General features: G+C 32.8%; 1 protein-coding gene across 1 annotated transcript; it reads left to right on the plus strand.

Moving 5' to 3' along the window:
• The first annotated feature begins 3,169 nt into the window (after positions 1 to 3,169).
• LOC107434037 (MLO-like protein 3) lies at positions 3,170 to 8,772 on the plus strand. The gene is made up of 15 exons (XM_016045449.4): positions 3,170 to 3,476; positions 3,563 to 3,620; positions 3,845 to 4,137; positions 4,218 to 4,334; positions 4,516 to 4,576; positions 6,164 to 6,252; positions 6,396 to 6,470; positions 6,596 to 6,687; positions 6,850 to 6,899; positions 6,999 to 7,039; positions 7,139 to 7,312; positions 7,413 to 7,448; positions 7,573 to 7,640; positions 7,813 to 7,873; positions 8,074 to 8,772. Exons 1-15 carry the CDS (start codon positions 3,351 to 3,353, stop codon positions 8,320 to 8,322), a joined length of 1,590 nt encoding a protein of 529 aa, XP_015900935.2. The 5' UTR covers positions 3,170 to 3,350; the 3' UTR covers positions 8,323 to 8,772.
• The last annotated feature ends 9,827 nt before the right edge of the window (positions 8,773 to 18,599 follow it).

The raw sequence follows: 18,599 nt of genomic DNA on the forward strand, positions 1-18,599 counted from the left end.
TTCAGATTCTTTATGCTCAAATTTCAAACCAACATGTAATAATTAATTCAAACCAAGATCGATGATATATATATATATATATATATAGTATTTATTGTAAAAGGTCCATTCAATTAAAGATGTATTCAATTAAAATTTTATAAAAATCTTTTGAAATACTGAAGTATTCAAAAAGTGATTAATTTAAAATATATATATATATATATATATATTAATAGATCTATAGAATTTTAAAGGAAAATTGTGTATATGGGAATTTAGCATCAATTTTAAAGATTTCAATAAACTCTTATAAATTAAATCATTTACTAAGTTTATAAAATTTCTTAGCAATTCATGAATTCTTTTAAAATTTTTAATTTCTTTTTAAATCCATTAGATTGTAAATTAAATGCATCTAATTATTTTTTTAATTCTTAGTTGTTCTAGAAAAAAAATTAAATATATTAAAAAGATTGATTGAAATTTGAAACTTGTACTTATAAATCTCATTAACTTGCTTTTTCTCCTGCCCAATTGGACCGGCCAAAGTCGTTGTATTTTTCTATACCATTAGGCCAATAGGGTCCAACTTGTACCCAAATACATTTTTCAAAATTATTCAGATATTTTACTTGCCTACCATGAGACCATGACGACAACGATATTACTAATCTTCATCATTATCCAAATTCTAGAAACACAAAAACAAATAAATAAATATATATATACAAAACAACCAAAAAACAAAAAAATACAAAACAAAAAATAACTAAACAAGGAACTTACATTGATGATTATGGAGCAATTAAAGTGCTTATGGTACGCTTGACAGGTTTGCTTACTAATAAAAAAAAAAAAAAAAAAGATTGATGCTAGTATAAGATAAATTCATTCATCATCAAATATGACTTAATATTAGAATTAAAATATTGAATTTAATAACATTTTGTCCACCTGCCAAAAGTGACCTAAAGAGACAAAAATAACAGAAATTACTTAACATCTATCTAGGACTTGAGAAGGTCCTCCATTAGAGTCATCTTAATTATAAAATCATTTGAAAAATGTAAGATGTGGGATAAAAATCTTGTTTCTTTCTTTTATTCGGTCAAATATCATACGCTCTAAATTATATAGCAGTCTTTCTTGTCCCGTCTTCCCTCTGCCTTGAGAAAATCTTGTATACAACGTGGCACCAAATACCAAATTAGTTGGTATCACTTCAAATCATTTGGTATTATGTGTTAAAAAATTACCTAGTCAGACCAACTTAGCATCTCAATTAATTTTCCCTTTCTGAAAATGAAAACCTTTTGCATGCACTCTATTTCTTCTTCCATGGCTATAGCTTCTACAACCATATTTTTGTACGGATCTCTCTTCCTCTCTTAGATAGCTGCTTAAGAAATCGAAAAACACGAGATTCTTATGGTAAGCTTTTGAACAACCAAAACACTAAGAAAATATAAGTTTCAACCTATGGTTGCCAAAAACAGAGGTCAAATAAAAAGGCCAAATAAAGTGAGTTTCATTTCTCAAATCTGAGAGCTGAGAAACGAAATGAAACATGGATGCCTCCATTGCCTCAAACAACTTTAGTTTCACCAGAAGCTCAACCGAGCGCTTTCTTCTTTATGTATTTATTTATTCATATTCAAAACCTGTTTTTCCCCTTATATAAACATTCATACCCATGTTTTGAAGAAAAGTTGAAACCGAAACCAAAACTAAAAATTTTGAAAGGAGGCCAAAAAGGAAAAAAAAAATTCTTAAAGTTCTTTTAACCCATATATCCTTATGCTTTTTCCCACAAGTGTACCGTCAAAAGGCTGTCCATCAAAGAAAATAGTTGAGAAAATTATGGAAAACTAGAATGAGGTTTCAGAGTCTTCCATGGAAGAAATAGATAAGAAGGAGAGGAAAAATGGAAAAGAAGCGGCGCGTGAAAGACTCCTCTAGAATGTTTAACTCTTGATGATGAGGCAGTTTTTAAAACGTGACATTAAATACGTCAGAATGGTACTAGCTCAGTCGGGCATCACGGTTTCACACAAGATTTTCTTCTTCTCTGCCTCTCAGTTTTTTGATTACACGACAAGAAGAAGCAATTTTTGGGACTTGTGAATTATGAAATGCAGGGAATTTTTGCAATCTAAATTTTAATGTGAACAGCTGCTTCTTGGAGTCAACAGCTTGTGGTATAAATATGGATATTGATTTATTCACATTTGTCAACAATTTCTTCAAATATTAAATCATTAATACTCTATTTTTCTCTTCTTTTTCCCTTTTTTTTTTTTTTGGTTCTAATATTTAATAATAAAGAACCTGAGATTCACAGCACCCCGGATATTCTTTTTATTGTTGCAACTTTCTCATAATTTATTATCAACCAGAAAGCCATAGAGGCAAAGGTAAACCATAGAATGAAAGAAATTTATAGAATATATTATTTTTTATAGAGTAAATTTTAAGAAAGTTAGCGATCATACTGGCTACTGCCAAAGACAAAGAAGACCAAAAGACGTCTATCAATCCAATGAGTAGATGTTTATCCTTGGTAGGATGATTGTCACAAAAAAAAAAAAAAAAAAAAAAAAAAAAAAAGAGGTTGTGTTGTACAGGAGCCTCTCCAAAAAAAAGTTGTCTTAATTACAGCCTAATATTTCCAATCTTTATAGGTTTTCTCTGTGCAATAACACTCTTTGCGTTGCCCTTATTCTGAATATATCCATCTCTAACGTTTTGATAATGGACTTCTTCCACATATCTCAACATAGTAGAGAAAAAACTGATTATATTGGAATTTTCGAGATAGGGATTATAGTCAGATACCAAATATCTCTTTATGGTATACATGAAAGTATTTTACTCTGTAATCTCATTAGAAGATAGACCTCATTTATTCTATAAGGTGTCAAGTGCTATTAAAAAAACATATTTAAAAACTAATTTGTCAATTTTTTTAATTAAAAATTAAAAATTTAATTATATCAACACTGAAAAAATCTAATTTGTCTTGATTGCTGTGCAGATGACCTTAATCATATACATCTCAAAACTTTTTGACTTTGACAGCCCAATTTAATTTGACACCTGGCAGATATCCTAAAATTATTATTATTATAATTATTTTATTCTGAATAACGTAGAATTATATATATTATTATTTACCTATTTACTTGTATTAATAAATGGAAAAAATAAAAAGGTGTGAATTTAAGAGTGAATGAACATGAAAGCTTAGTTGGTTTATAAAAGTCACGGCTTTTCCTGTCAAAAACGATCATCTTGATTTCTTGGCCATGTTTGATGGATTTTTCAACTGAAGGAAATTAGACCCAAAGAATTTAGAGCAAATTAAGCCAATGGCGGCTGGAGACAATTCCGATCGTTCTCTGGAACACACTCCGACATGGGCTCTTGCCGTAGTTTGCTTATTCTTCATTTCTATCTCCATTACCATGGAGCACTCCTTTCATCTCCTTTCCAACGTAAGTCAACAAATTTCTTCTTCTTCAATATTATGATTTTCATACTTAAAAATCATAAACTTAACGCTAAAAATAACTTTGTGCAGTGGCTCAAGAGGCACAAAAAAATTGCTTTGCATGAGGCAGTTGAAAAGCTCCGATCAGGTGCACATCATGATTAACTAATACATATATATATATATATATATAAAACTTTATTCTACTGGCCGTTGTTGTCCAGATTATGATAGGCGTTAGCGTCCTATTGCTGGTTCTATTGGTGGGGTAATAGGACTGACACGCCCAGCATAATCTATATATCTCCTTTAAACTGTTGGGTTTAGATTTTGATTTGATTTTTTTTTTCTGGGTTTTGGCTTTTGTTGCAGAATTGATGCTTCTAGGATTTATATCACTTTTCTTGGCCGCAACTCAAGATTACATAGCTAAAATCTGCATACCTTCAAGGCTAGCGAACATCATGCTTCCATGCCGGATAAAGGACGAACCAGAAGCAGCCCAATTGCAACATTTCCAACACTTGGCCAATAGAATTGTTGCGAAATTTTCATTGCCTCCTGCGGGTAATGTTTTTAATGAGATTCTTCAGCAATCATACAGGCGGTTGGCTGAAGAAGAGACCGCAAATGATGGTGGCGGAGTTGCTGAGTCATGCAGTGCGGTATGTTTTATTGTTTAAAAGAAGGAGATAGAAAAAGAACAATAGGGAATTCAATAACTTTTTCAAGATGATATTTGCAGGGAAAGGCTCCTCTCATTAGTAAAGATGCAATTCATCAGCTTCACATATTTATCTTTGTCATGGCGGTTATGCAAATCGTGTATACTATTCTCACGCTGGGTTTGGGCAGAGCCAAGGTATAAGAGTAATTTTTTTTTTCCCATTTTTTTTCTTTTTTTTTTTTTTCTTTGGCTGAATTTAAAGATTCTATCCAAGCTTTTTTTATTCAAGTTCCGTGCATTCTTTGTAGCAGATCAGCGTGGAAAATCATCTTTTATATTTTATATATTTTAAATTTTTTAACTTTTTGGTACATAGATGAGGCGCTGGAGAGCTTGGGAGAAAGAAACTCAAACAACTGAGTACCTTGTTGCCAATGGTATGTTGACACCCTTCCTAATGTACTATGAGAAAATATGTGGTTGGAGTCGTTCTATTTACTGTTATTTTTTGGAACCCAAAGATACGAATTCTTTATTTTGGTTGTCAAAAGGTACCAATTCAGCTGTGACAAATTTTTGGTCTTGTAGACCTGTTCTACACCTACTAACTATAAGGGGTTCCATTCCAAGTTAATAATATATTTTCTAGCATTCTCTTGGGGCCCGTAAGAAAATGCTGTGTCTGAGCAAGATTGCAATGCCAAACCGAGAGAATGTAGAGTAATTTTTCACGTCAGTCTAGAAAGAATTGCATTTTTAAGTATTATTATATTTTGATGAACCACCCCCCCCCCCCCCCCCCCCCCCCCACCACCACCAAAAAAAAAAAAAAAAAAAGACGAAAAAGAATAAAGAATTACATTATTTTATTTATTAATTTTTGGTAATAAGAAATAATTGCATTATCATTTTGCAGTTTCTTGTGTTGAAAATGAAAACGGAAAGAGTTCCTTAACTCAAAATGGAATTGGCTTAGTCTGAAAATGATTCTGCTTCCGTTCATGTTATATTATTCTATTGTTTTTTGGGTAACGAAATGACATTATTATAGAAATTTTGGTCGGTCATAATTGGAGTGCTATAACCATATTTCAATTCTTCAATTATGCTCCAGATCACACGTTTTGTTGGATCAGTAAACCCTCTCTTGAACAAGCAACCATATAGAGAAAAAGACACCTATGAAAATCAACTGGTTGGAAAGACTTTGACTTTAGAAAAGTTGTGGGCCATTTGAAACAGAGAGGCTTTTTGTTTTTTTGGGTAAATATTGAAACAGAGACGTCTGCATGACAAAACGTCCGTAATTTTTTCAAACTCTACTTTTGTGCTGTCGCTGAAAGTCTGGAATTGTATTTACCCATATTACTTATTTGTCTTTGGTCTTTTAAAACTGGCAAATACTTGGTCTTTTGGCAATAAATCTTTGAATGCTACAGGTTCATTAGTAAACTACGTTGCCGGTGTATTTGGGTTACTGAAAACAAGTAAAAACTTGCGTTAATTCTGACGCAATAATGACATATTATAAAATGTAAAAAAGAAAAGAAAAAAAAACTATATTTATTAAACATTAGTTGACGGGCTCATTATCTGGTCGTGTTATCTGTTCATTAAAACAAATACAAAGAATTAATCAATTCACTGCTGTATAATTAAAATGTCTCTTTTGTATAAGTCTCTTTGAAATAATTGATTAATTCTATGCATTATTATTTTGCTAATCCAATCTATATTCCCTTGTCCTTATCTAAGTGTTAAACTAATTTATCTCTAGAAGTTCATGAAAGAATTAAGATCTTGACCTATACATTGTTTTATGTGAAATTACTAATTCAATCTGGATCTGGTGCATATTCGAGATGAGTTAAAATTATTTACTATAGTTGAATACTAATTTTACTTCACAAGAGAGGTTTAATTACAAAACTGAGCTATTTTGTTGTTAACTTATTTTTACAAGGAAAAAAAAAAAAAAAAAAAGTCAAGAGTTAAGCTCTTTGTTTGATTATCATGGTTACCAGATCCAAATCGATTCAGATTTACAAGGCAAACAACATTTGGAAGACGACACATGACTTCTTGTACAACAACAGCTACTGAATTATGGATTGTGAGTCTCTTTTTTATCTCCTTTTGAATAAAAACACAATTTTAGTTGTTTGATTTAGTCCTTAATAACATCAATAACACCATATCTCAAGAGAAAAGGTATGTTTAATTAATGGCTGAGTTTTTTTGACTGAAATGGAGCAGAAATCTTTCTTCAGGCAGTTCTTTAAATCAGTGGCAAAAGTTGACTACCTCACATTGAGACATGGTTTCATTTCGGTAACAATCTTAAATTTATACCCAATGTACATTCCTGATTTACAAAAATGATCAGATAAAAACTATATTGTAGAAAAATTGCTTCCTTGACTGAAATGAAGCACATTGTTAACAAATTTGGCCAGGCTCACTTTTCAACCAGGCACGACACCTTCAATTTCCAAAAGCACATAGAGAGATCATTGGAGGAAGATTTCAAGGATGTTATTGGCATCAGGTTGTTTGGTTCTCTATGCAGTTTTCTTAATAAAGTTTTTAACAAATTGTAAATTATCAACCATAAGGGTCACTTCTAAGACTGGAAGTAAGAAGAATAAAATTATAGTCCTAATTGTTATATCCAGATATTGACATGAATTATTTTTTCTACCTTTCACAGCCCTGTGATGTGGTTTATAGTTGTCATCCTCTTACTACTGGATGTGTATGGTAAGCGCAGCTTCGTTTGCTGTATACAGTATTATTATTATTATTTCCTTTTAATTTTGTCAATAATAATGTAATCCATGAAATGCTTTTGAACTCTAGGTTGGCATGTCTATAGTTGGATATCATATGTTCCAGCATTGGTAAGTTCTTTGTTGTATGCTACATACGCTTCTGGTTCCTAAAACTTTCTGATTCCTAAATACGCTTCTGTCTCTGAATTTCGTTTGCCTATTATGTAGATCGTGCTGATTGTAGGAACCAAACTTGAAGTCATTGTTGCAAGAATGGCTCTTCAAATCAAAGAACAGAATAGCGTAATCGTGGGGACGCCCCTGGTTAAACCAGATGACAAACTCTTCTGGTTTGGAAAGCCAAGATTTCTGTTAATACTGCTACACTATACTCTGTTTGTGGTAATAATTCCTTCATATCATTAATATGAAAGTTAGAAAAAAAGTAAGACTTTGTTTATTGTAATACTGAACTAACTAATAGTACTCTCTCTGTTTTTAGAATGCATTCGAGTTTGCCTTCTTCGTTTGGGTTTCAGTAAGTATATTTTTAGACATTTCATATTTTCCAAACACTTGATATTCGAAATCTTAGTTTATAGGCAAAATGATTGACGACACTCTAGTTTTGGTTTTAATCTTTTCCTTATGTGCTTTCTCAGATTCAGTTTGGGGTGAATTCTTGCTACCATATACACCCTGCGATCGTTGTCACGAGGGTTGTGTTAGCGTAAGGACTGGCCTTCCATCTAAATAGTATCCAATGATTAGTAATTTGACAATTCCCAAAAGATTGTTTTTCAAATATCCAATGATTTTTTGAAAAACTTGTTTCATGATTGTAAAGTTGACTGCCAAATATCCGCACACTTACTTCAGATATTATTTCTTTTCTATCTCAGGGTGACGGTCCAAGTTCTCTACAGCTATATCACTCTTCCTCTCTATGCACTTGTGACACAGGTGAGGTGCTTTTCAAAATAATATTGATATTTTTATTTCCTCAAGCATACATTTTATGTCACCTAAACAAAAAAAGATCTATTTGTGACATGATCAATGCAGCTCTACTGTAGAGAATTTATATATATTTTTTTATTTTTTATTTTTTTTTAATTTGATTTAAACTATGGGATCATAGATGCTTGTATTCTTATTCACAGATGGGTTCTGAATTCAAGAGTAAGGGAATAGAAGATAATATGGCAAAAATTATTAAGCATTGGCATGCTCAGGTGAGGGAGAGAAGGAAAAAACAAGAACAATCCATACAGTCTCCAAGAATATCTTTGACTAGAGAATGGAGCACCAGACACAGCGCTGTCACCGGAAGTCCTCCTTTTGCAAGGCCAATATATGCTCCAAGCGAAAGCATTCACCAATCTAACAGAGGAGAGATTATGGAAGAATAAGAATAGTGGTAGTAAGGGACCAAGCTTGAGAGTTGATGTTAAACCCCCAGAGGTAAGCCAGAGATGCCAATATCGAAATGGGAGTAAATAACAAAGGCACAGAATGGGAGGCTAATTCTGCATGTGTAGCAAGTATGTTTCCAGTTTGCAGGAAAACTCTGGCAGCATAAATGCTGGAGTGGGAAAACAAAGGTTGCTACATACTGCCCAGATTTTATTGCAACTACATTTACAGAGGATATAGTTTTGGGAAGGGCTTGAGTTAATGAGAGTAGCACAGTTTTTTTATTTTTTATTTTTAATTGTGACCCCTTTTATTTATTTTGATTGAAATTTGTAAAGAAATTTGAGATGCGATTGGAGTGGGGAGTATATACCTGTAAGATTAGAGGCAGAAAGGAAAAATAACACTGGAAAAATATTACATCAGAAGAGAAATATGTTTTACAAGATACTAGACTACAAAATACTAGACTGAGACATTTATATTTTTTACGAAAAGAGTCGCAATGCCTTAAAAAAGGATAACATTCACAGCTAAAACATTTGAGGAATGAAAAATCAAATTTTTTTGTCAAATAATTTTTGATAACGTGATTCAAAATTCAACACTTTTGGAGGGAGTCTACTTATTAGATAAGTGGCAACGGAATGAGCATCCCACCAGTTTGAAAATGGCATTGAATTTTGAGCTAAAAGAGATAAGGCTGTTTTGATTATATGAGACGTTCAATTTTCCGGCTTCAATTATGAGTATGAGAATATGGGTGTTGAAAGATAATGCCAAAATTATTTAAAATTCCTTTAGGAGGTCTACACTCACCAATCAAGTCAGCTTGAAAAATTTTTATTTTCCTATTAGTGAATTTTATACCATTTGTTTGAATTGTAAAAAAGTTCAGATTTTATTCTCATAGGATATATGCAGGAATATCCATAAAGTTATCTTCAAACAGAACAAAATATTTATATCCTTTTTAGGACTCAACAGGAGCTGGTTCCCATACAACATAAAAGACAAATTCAAGAAGTTTAAAGCTAATGGTATTTGATGGGGGAGCTAACAAACATTTGTTCGTGCCTAATTGACAAGAATGATAGAAAATACCACATAGAGAGTTAACATAAAAAGAGTTGTTGCATTTAGAAGCAACTTTATTCATTATAACAGATGAAGAGTATCTGAAATGAAAACGCCATAACTTATGAACAAGAAATTGCAAACTGAAACAATAAAAAGGTTCTAGAACATTATTCAATGAAGCAAGAAATAAATTAAAATTATTTTTCCTAGGAAAATCTGCAGAGAGATATTGGGTAACAGCACTTGATACAAACCATTTTTAACCGTTCCCTTGAGTAGTACCTTCTGTAATGTTTTAAATGTTTGTAACGTTTTAAACTTTTTTTGTTTGGTTTGATGATTTTTCATTGATGGAAATTAAGGGGAATAAATGGGTTTTAATAGTGACTTTTAAATTTTCTAATGTTTAGGTCTTATGAGGCTATATATATACAGCTTTTGAAGCTCTCTTTTGAGCAAAGAAAAGAATTGAAAAAAGAAGAAGCATTTTGAGGAGCTTTGGTGTAGTTTACATTGTGTGCATAAGTGTGGCAAAACATTAAGTTCACAGTGAAAAATTTTGGTGGTGCTCTATGCAATATCTAAATCATCTGTTGTATTTTGAGAGACAAACTTCACAAAGTCATTTGCACTAATAGAAAAAAATTCATCTTAAAGACATTATGGTATCACACAGGCCTCAAATAAATCTTTCAACATCATACATACAGGTTCTGAAATTTTTTCTTTGTAAATTATTTTTCCTTCTTTTCTTTTAATTTTTCTTACAATCTTCAGATGAATTTTCAATAATCGTTTATATATATATCTGTTCATTCTTTCCTTTATTATATATATGTGAATATATATTTATTTGTTTAAAAAAATTCTCTTTACCAGTGCCTTTTAAATTGATTTGGCATAATGTTTTGTCTTGTTTTAACAAATATTTACATCACAGTCTATTATCCATGATTTTATAAATTTTTTGGAGATTTTTTGGTGATTTTTGGTTGTCAGGATGCCAAAAAACAGTGGAAAAAATCTAATGGATCAATCAACCCACTTACCAAAGAAACAGTTCAAAAATGACTCGGTTGGAGGTTGAAGACGGGTCAGCTAGTGGGTAAATGGGTCAGATTCTGGACTTGTGGGATGGAGCTTTAATTTTGCTAGGTTCAGCCTAAATTAAAGCCAAGCCATGTGTAAGTAGGCTGGTGTTAATGCAAGTGATGAGAATCTGACCAAATCCGTACAACCGACAACTCACTGGGGTGCTAACTCGATACGGATGAAAATTGGGGCAATCACTAGAGCTCAAGCTAAGAGATTTAAAGACAACCTGACTATCTTTATATAGGGAGTAATTACTTCTCAAAAGGGCTTGTCAATGCCCAAAAATACAAGACCCGTTTTAAGCATCCAAGTGGTGGACCAAAGTAGCTGTTTTTGTGCAAATATGGACTCCGGGCAGCAAGAAATGGTTTCGACACTCCATGGATTCAATGAATATCACTAAGAGGTCATGGAATCAATCCAAGGCAGAATCAACGGCAAAAACAATGGGCTTGTACGCATAGGAGGAGTTTTGGCCGAAAATTGCTATATTGGTTGCTGACTTTACTGTATTTTGCTGGGTTGACATTTTCTCTTTGTTCCAATCAAGGGAAACATGTGGGACTCAACAATAATCCTATTTGGCATCCTGCAAGGCATATGGAAGCTGATTTGGAGTTTAAATTGGTCAAACATTGGTCAAAGCTAGCTTAGTTATAAAGATAGTCAATTTGGTTCCTAATATGATTTTGATTTTTCGTTTTAGGAAATTAGTCTTTTATTTTGGTTTCTATTTATTTATTTTCTGGATAAATCAATTTAGGAAAGTTATTATTTTATTATTTTCATTGTCAATTAATTAATTTCCAATCCAAAATAAAGGAGTTAATTAATCAAAATTAGATTAGGAAAGGAGCGAGAAAATTCAGCCAAGCTTGGTTTCTTAATCCTTTTGGTCGGTTTTGTCCTAGGTTTTTAGGGGTAATTGTTTTATGACTTTAGCCTATTTAAGGGCTTATTTTTTAGGAAGAACACACCTTTAATAATACTCAGAAATTATTCTGTGAGAAAGAATTCTCTTTGTTCTTTTTGAACACCTAAAACACCATTAGAGAGTGATGTTTTAGTTTTGACTTATCAATAGGATATCCATCATCTATTCTGGCACCTTCATTATACTAAGGTTTCTAATCACAGGTTAGTTAGAGGTTAAGGTTTTTCTGTAAGAACTTGAACTTAATTGAGAGCAAAGACTTTGTTCAGATTTAATCTATCTTATTTGTTTTAATTTTTTATTTTTTATTTTGTATTATTCTGCAATGTTAGCATTAGGTTAAGGTTGTTTCTATCATCATACACGTTCTGCATATTAGACTAAATATATATATATATATATATATCTCATTCCTAGTCAAGTTATGTTTTCCTTGTTTTACTGTATTTTTGTTTCCTAGTTTGTTGGTTGTTTTTCATCATTGTTCTTAGTAATTTAGTTTATTGTTGATTTTCTTTGCTATTTTGATCTTGAATATTTACATTTATATATTCAAAAAAAAAAAAAAGAAAAAAAGAAAAAAAGAGGAATTGTGGCAACATATATAAATTTACAAAAAAATTTCAAATTTGTATTTTTGCTATTGGTGGTCAGGGGTTTGGTGGCATCTTGGTGATGGAATTGTAATTTAGTTGTTAATTCTTGCTACTATGGTTGAGATTATATTTTTTGAGTTTAAAAAAGAAGAAGAAGAAGAAAAGCCAAATAAAAAACATAAAAGAAGAAAAGGCCAGTTTGGTTAAAGTTGGAGTTTGAATTTGTTTGCTAGAAATTTATTAGAACTACTGAGTTGTTGCTTATTTATTCAGTATTTGGAGTTGCTGGTTATTTGTATTTTTGATTGCAAAATCATTTGGTTTAAAATTAGTTAAAGGATTTGATACAAAACTTGAATTGCAAAGAACAACAACCAACAACTATCCTATATTTTTATTCAATTTGATTCCTATTCGTGTTTGAATTTCTTTCTCTAAATTTTATTCTTGAATTCTTAATTTCTTATCATTTGGTTCAGTTCTTACAGATTCCAAAATTTCCTTTGATAATTTGCCTTATTTTTTGTTAGAAAATTGAGAATTAGGTGTTTAAAAATTCACTTGGTATTGCTTGCTTTTTGGTACTGTTTTGTTGATAAGTTTAATTAAAATATAATTGTGATCTAATTACTATTTTGTGGGTATTTTAATTAGAACTTGGAGATAATTCTTTGAGTGGAAAAAGACAGAAGATTGTGAGCTTAAAAGAGGATAAAAGCCGAAACTAGTGTGCAAACACTAGTGTTAAGACTTTATTTGAGTGAAGCACGTGAGGAAGTGAATTTGGTGAGGATTTATTTTATTCTTGCAATATATTTACTAACATGGCAGATTCAAGGATGAGAAGAGCAGTAGGAGATGGCTCATTCAGAATTAATGAAGAGGAGTCTATAGGATCCAAATGCGATTCCTGAGCTATGAGGATGGGAGATGAGCATATGGACATGATGGCAGTCTTAGAGCAATTACACTGAATGAATGCTTGCTTTAATCACCTAGATCAAAGGATAGACAGGTTGCAAACATCATAAGGAGGGCCAAATCCAAGGTTAGATGTACATGGAGGCCAAGGTCAAGGTTGAGGAGGCCGTGGCCGACCTAGAGAGGAATTTAGGAAAGGTAATTTTGGAAATGACCTTGATGAAGGGTTTGATGCAATTTTTGCTTACCAAGGAAGGAAAAATCGTCGGAGACCAGCAAGGGAGGAGGATGGTGATCTTGGAAATATTAAGGTCAACATACCACCTTTCATGGGAAAAAGTAATCTGAAAGCCTACTTAGAATGGGAGGAGCGTATGGAGATGATCTTCGATTGTCACAACCATTTGGAGACTAAGAAGGTAAAAGTGGCAGCAATGGAATTTGGATATTATGCACTCCAATGGTGGACAAATGAACAAAATATCCAAAGGAGAGTAAGTGAAGAATTGATTACTAATTGGTGACAAATGAAAGGAGCCATGAGGAAGCGATTTGTATCGACTCATTACCATAGGTTGCTACATCAAAGACTCCAATCATTATTACAAGGAGATGGAGATGCTCATGATGAGATTGAGCGTGAATGAAGAAAGAGAAGAAACCATAGCATGGTTTTTAGGTGGATTGAATCGTGAGATAACTAGTCAATTGGAATTGCAACAATATGTGGAATTGGAAGAGATGTTGCATGTGGCTATCAAACTTAAGAATCAATTCAAGAGGAGGGGTATAAAGTCACGGTTTGGAGGTGGTACAAGTAGTAGGAGGACAAATCAAAGTGTTTGGAGAATCAATCCCACATATGACACCAAGCCAAAACCGAAACTTGGAGAAGAAAGCACCACTCGGCTAAAAAGGGAGTCAAAAACTGAATCTATCCAAGCACACAAAAGTGAAGGTAAATCTAATCCTAAACCTTCTAGAACTCATGAAATTGTGTGTTTTAAGTTCTTGGGACAACGACACATTGATAATCAATGCCCGACTAGAAGAATCATGGTGCTGAAAGATAATTGTGAGATAGAGCCCAAAAGTGAAGAAAGTGATGCTGAAACCGAAATTGATGGTGAAGAAGTTGAAGGTGAAGAAATTGAGGAATCCAAAACTCTCAAGGAATCTAGGGCCAAATTGAGTTCGATGAGTAAAAGAGTTTTGATCGTGTACAAAGATACGGACCAAATTCAAGAAGAGAATATCTTCCACACTCGATGTGAAATTCAAGGTAATATTTGTAGTCCGATAGTTGATAGTGGGAGTTGTACAAATGTAATTAGTAATTTGGTAGTTGATAAATTGGGGTTAGCAACCATTGAACATCCAGAACCATATAGATTACAATGGCTTAATGATAATGGTGAGATGAAAGTAAATAAACAAGCCAAAGTAAAATTCAGCATTGATAAATATGTGGATGTTTTATTGTGTGATGTTGTTCCTATGCATGCGGGTCATTTTGTTTTTACGTAGATCATGGCAATTTGATAAAAATACTATACATTATGTTTGAGAGAATCCTATTGTTTTTAAATTTAAAGGTAAAAAGGTCAAGCTGGAACCATTGACTCCCAAAGAGGTATTTAGAGATCAACTTCAAATACAACAAAGGAGGGAGGTTGAAAAACTCAAAGAAAGAACTAGTATGGCACCCATGACTTCAACACCAATTCAAGGGGGCAAGGCCATGCAAGACCAACCAAGTAAGATCTCTAAAACCTAAATTGAGTGGAAAAACCAAGGTAAAGCCAAGAGTGAGAAAAAACTTGAGAAAACCGAGAGGCATAGTGAGAAACCCGAGAGTGGAGGAAAGAAAGCCATATCCGTGAGTGAGAAAGAAAAAGAGAGGAAAGAAAAGAAAAATAAAAATTTTTATTCTACATTTGGTGATGTTAATAAAGAAGTTTCGAATAAAAAACCATTGCTGGTCATGATTTATAAAGATGTTTATTTGAAGATGCTTTTGTAGTATAGAACTTTATCTGCATTGTTGACAGCTTTACTTAGTGAAAATTTGAAAATTTGGGAGCGATTATTTGCTAACTTTAAAAAGTGTGACTTTTGTAAAGATATATTTTTAGGATTTATTGTGATAGTGTTTGACCCAGGATATTGCGTTTGGTTGCATTTAAGAAAGTAGAGGTTTTTTGAGCAAAGAAAGTCGAAGCTTTTACCACGTGGAAATGGACCTTTCAAGTTTTGGAATGATTAATGAAAATGCTTACAAACTCGACTTACCAGGTGAGTATAATGTTAGTGCTACATTTAATGTTACTGACTTATCTTCTTTTGCTACAGTTGATGATTTTGATTTGAGGGCAAATACTTTTCAAGAGGAGGGGAATGATGAGTGTCGGCCGGAACCCACACAACCGACAACATGCTGTGGTGCTGACTCGATACGGATAAAGATCAGGCCAATCACTAGAGCTCAAGCCAAGAGATTCAAGAATGACCTAGCTGCCTTTATACAGGGAGTAATTACTTCTCAAAAGGGCTTGTCAATGCCTGAAGATACAAGACCCGTTTTAAACATCCAAGTGGTGAAGGTCGATACATACCCGGGTAACTATTTTCACGCAAATATAGACTCCGGGTAGCAAGAAATGGTTCCAACACTTCATGGATTCAATGAATATCACTAAGAGGTCATGGAATCAGGTCAAGGTATAATTAAAGGCAAACAAAATGGGCTTGTGCACATAGGAGGAGTTTTGGCTGAAAATTGCTTGATTAGTTGCTGGCTTTACTGTATTTTACTGAGTTGGTTTTTTCTCTTTGTTCCAATCAAGGGCAACATGTGGGACTCAACAATAATCCTATTTGGCATCCTAAAAGGCATATGGAATATGATTTGGAGGTTAAATTGGTTAAAGATTGGTCCAAGCTAGCTTAATTAGAAAGATAGTTAATTTGTTTCCTAATTTGATTTTGACTTTTTGTTTTAGGAAATTAGTCTTTTATTTGGTTTCTATTTATTTATTTTCTGAAAAAATCAACTTAGGAAAGTTATTATTTTATTATTTTCATTGTAAATTAATTAATTCCCAATCCAAAATAAAGGAATTAATTAATCAAAATTAGATTAGGAAAGGAGAGAGAAAATTCGACCAAGCTTGGTTTCCTAATCCTTTTGGTTGGTTTTGTCCTAGGTTTTTAGAGTTTATTGTTTTGTGACTCTATCCTATTGAGGGCTTATTTTTTAGAAAGAGCACACCTTAATAATATTTAGAAATTATTTTGCGAGAAATAATTCTCTATGTTCTCTTTGAACACCTAAAAAACCATTAGAGAGTGAATGTTTTAGTTTTGACTTATCAATAGGATATCCATCACCTATTGTGATACCTTCATTATACCAAGGTTTCTAATCATAGGTTGGTTAAGGGTTAAGGTTTTTCCATAAGAACTTGAACTTAATTAAGATCCGGACTAATATAGCACAGGCTTAGGCGCGACTCGACCTAGGTTCATATCTGCAAGGCCCATTACCAAATCTTGGCTTGTGAGATATTGGCCCAAAAGAATTGTGTACCACGTGTCATCTAGTAGCACAACCAAGTGTCAGGCAATGGCATAGTCACATGTGACAAGATATGGTGACATCATCTACCATGTCAACAGCCACATCATCTGCCATGTCAGCATGACACATGACTATGGCGCCACGATAGTATGCTAGGTGATCATGAAGTTGGTGGGTGATGCCATTGTGACATCAGCGATGATGTCGATGCTGGTAAAGTAATTCACTAGGTGTATACAAAAATACAAAAAATTTATAGCATATACAGAAATTCTGTGAGAGTACACAGCAATTGTGCAAGTGTGTATAGCGTATTATGGGTGTATAAAGAGAAATCCAGAAAAATCATATTGTTGTACTTTCTTATTAGAAATTGGGTTTAGATAGTTTGATGGTGTTTAAAACAACAAATAATTGATTTTTGTTTTGTGATTTTACAGAAATGGCAAGTGGATCAAATAATGTGACTTATGATATAAGTCAATTGTGCATGTTGAACAAGTTCCAATTCAACTCATATCATGTGGTCCAAATGCTTACTATTGTACTGGTTGCTATATCTGCAAATCATTCTGAGTGATTAGAGAAATTTAATAGAGCACATTTTAAGAGATGGCAACAAAAATGCTGTTTTGCTTAACCACCTAAACCTTGCAAGGTTCTTGACTGAAGATGCGCATATGAGTAATGAACAGAGTGGTGGAGAACACTCATGGTGGTGGATGTGTGGGAGTATTCCGATTACTTATGTCAAAATTATATCTTGAATGGCTCATCAGATGCTTTGTACAGGACATATTATAGTATGCAAAAAGTAAAAGAGTTATGGAAAACTTTGGATTGCAAATTCAAAATTGAGAATACTAGTGCCAAAAGGTTTGTAGTAAGCCAATTCTTGGAATTCAAAATGACAGATTCAAGGCCTCTAATAAGTTAAGTAGATAAGTTACAAGTGCTCATTCAAGAGATTCATTCTAAAAGGATGATAATTTTATAATTTTTGTCAATGATAGCATAACATATTACTATGTATACATGCTTAAGAGGAAAGATGAGGCAATAGAAAAGTTTATCCTCTATAAAATTGAAGTTGAAAATCAACTCAACAAAAAGATTAAAGTAATAAAAAGTGATGGTAGTGATGATACATAACTTCATTTGATAAATATTGTGTTCAACATGGTATTAGACATGAAGTTACCATACCATATCCACTACCGTGAAATAGTGTGGTTGAATAGAAAAATCATACCTTAAAAGATATGATGAATGCAATGCTAATAAGTTCTAGATTATCTCAGGACTTAGGGGGGAAGCCATTTTGTCGGCAAATTATCTTTTAAATAAGGTGTCCTGGAATAATCAAGTGAATAAGCCCTATGACCTTTGGAAAGGAAGACAATCTTTTTATAAATACTTATGAATGTAGGGGTGTCTGGCCAAAGTAGTGGTATTACTCTTAAGAAAAGTGAAAATAGGTCCAAAAACAGTTGATTGCATCTTCATAGGTTATGTTCAAAATGGTAGTACTTATCAGTTTCTTGTGTATAAGTCTGAAATTTTGATATACACAAGAACACGATAATGGAATCGAGAAATACATCATTTTTTTGTGCACACTTTTCTATATAAGTTCGAAGAAGGAACGAGTTCATCTAAACGAGCATAAGATGTTATCAATGAAGATAATCATGATAGTGATCAAGAATGGGAAATGAAAGTTGTGACAAAGATGGAGCTTAGACGAAGCAAGAGACTAAGAACAGAAAAATCCTTTGGTCCAAATTTTACATGAAATAGGATCTTTATTTGAATACCATTTGTTAGCCAGTTTTTCGAAAATTCTGTTTTTGATAATTGGATGCCATTATAAGTACATTTAATATGCATTTGTCTATTCTAATCCTTTAAATCCTTAGACCATGTGGGAAATTGAAGTAGTAGTACACGTACAATATTTTCAATCATTATCAAGAAGGACAAGAATGGAAAAATCTTTCGGTCTGAATTTTCTTACGTACATGCTAGAAAGTGAACCTCAGAGCTTTCAAGAAGTTGTAAACTCTT

Source organism: Ziziphus jujuba, chromosome 11 (assembly GCF_031755915.1).
Source record: "Ziziphus jujuba cultivar Dongzao chromosome 11, ASM3175591v1".
Classification (NCBI taxonomy): Eukaryota; Viridiplantae; Streptophyta; class Magnoliopsida; order Rosales; family Rhamnaceae; genus Ziziphus; species Ziziphus jujuba.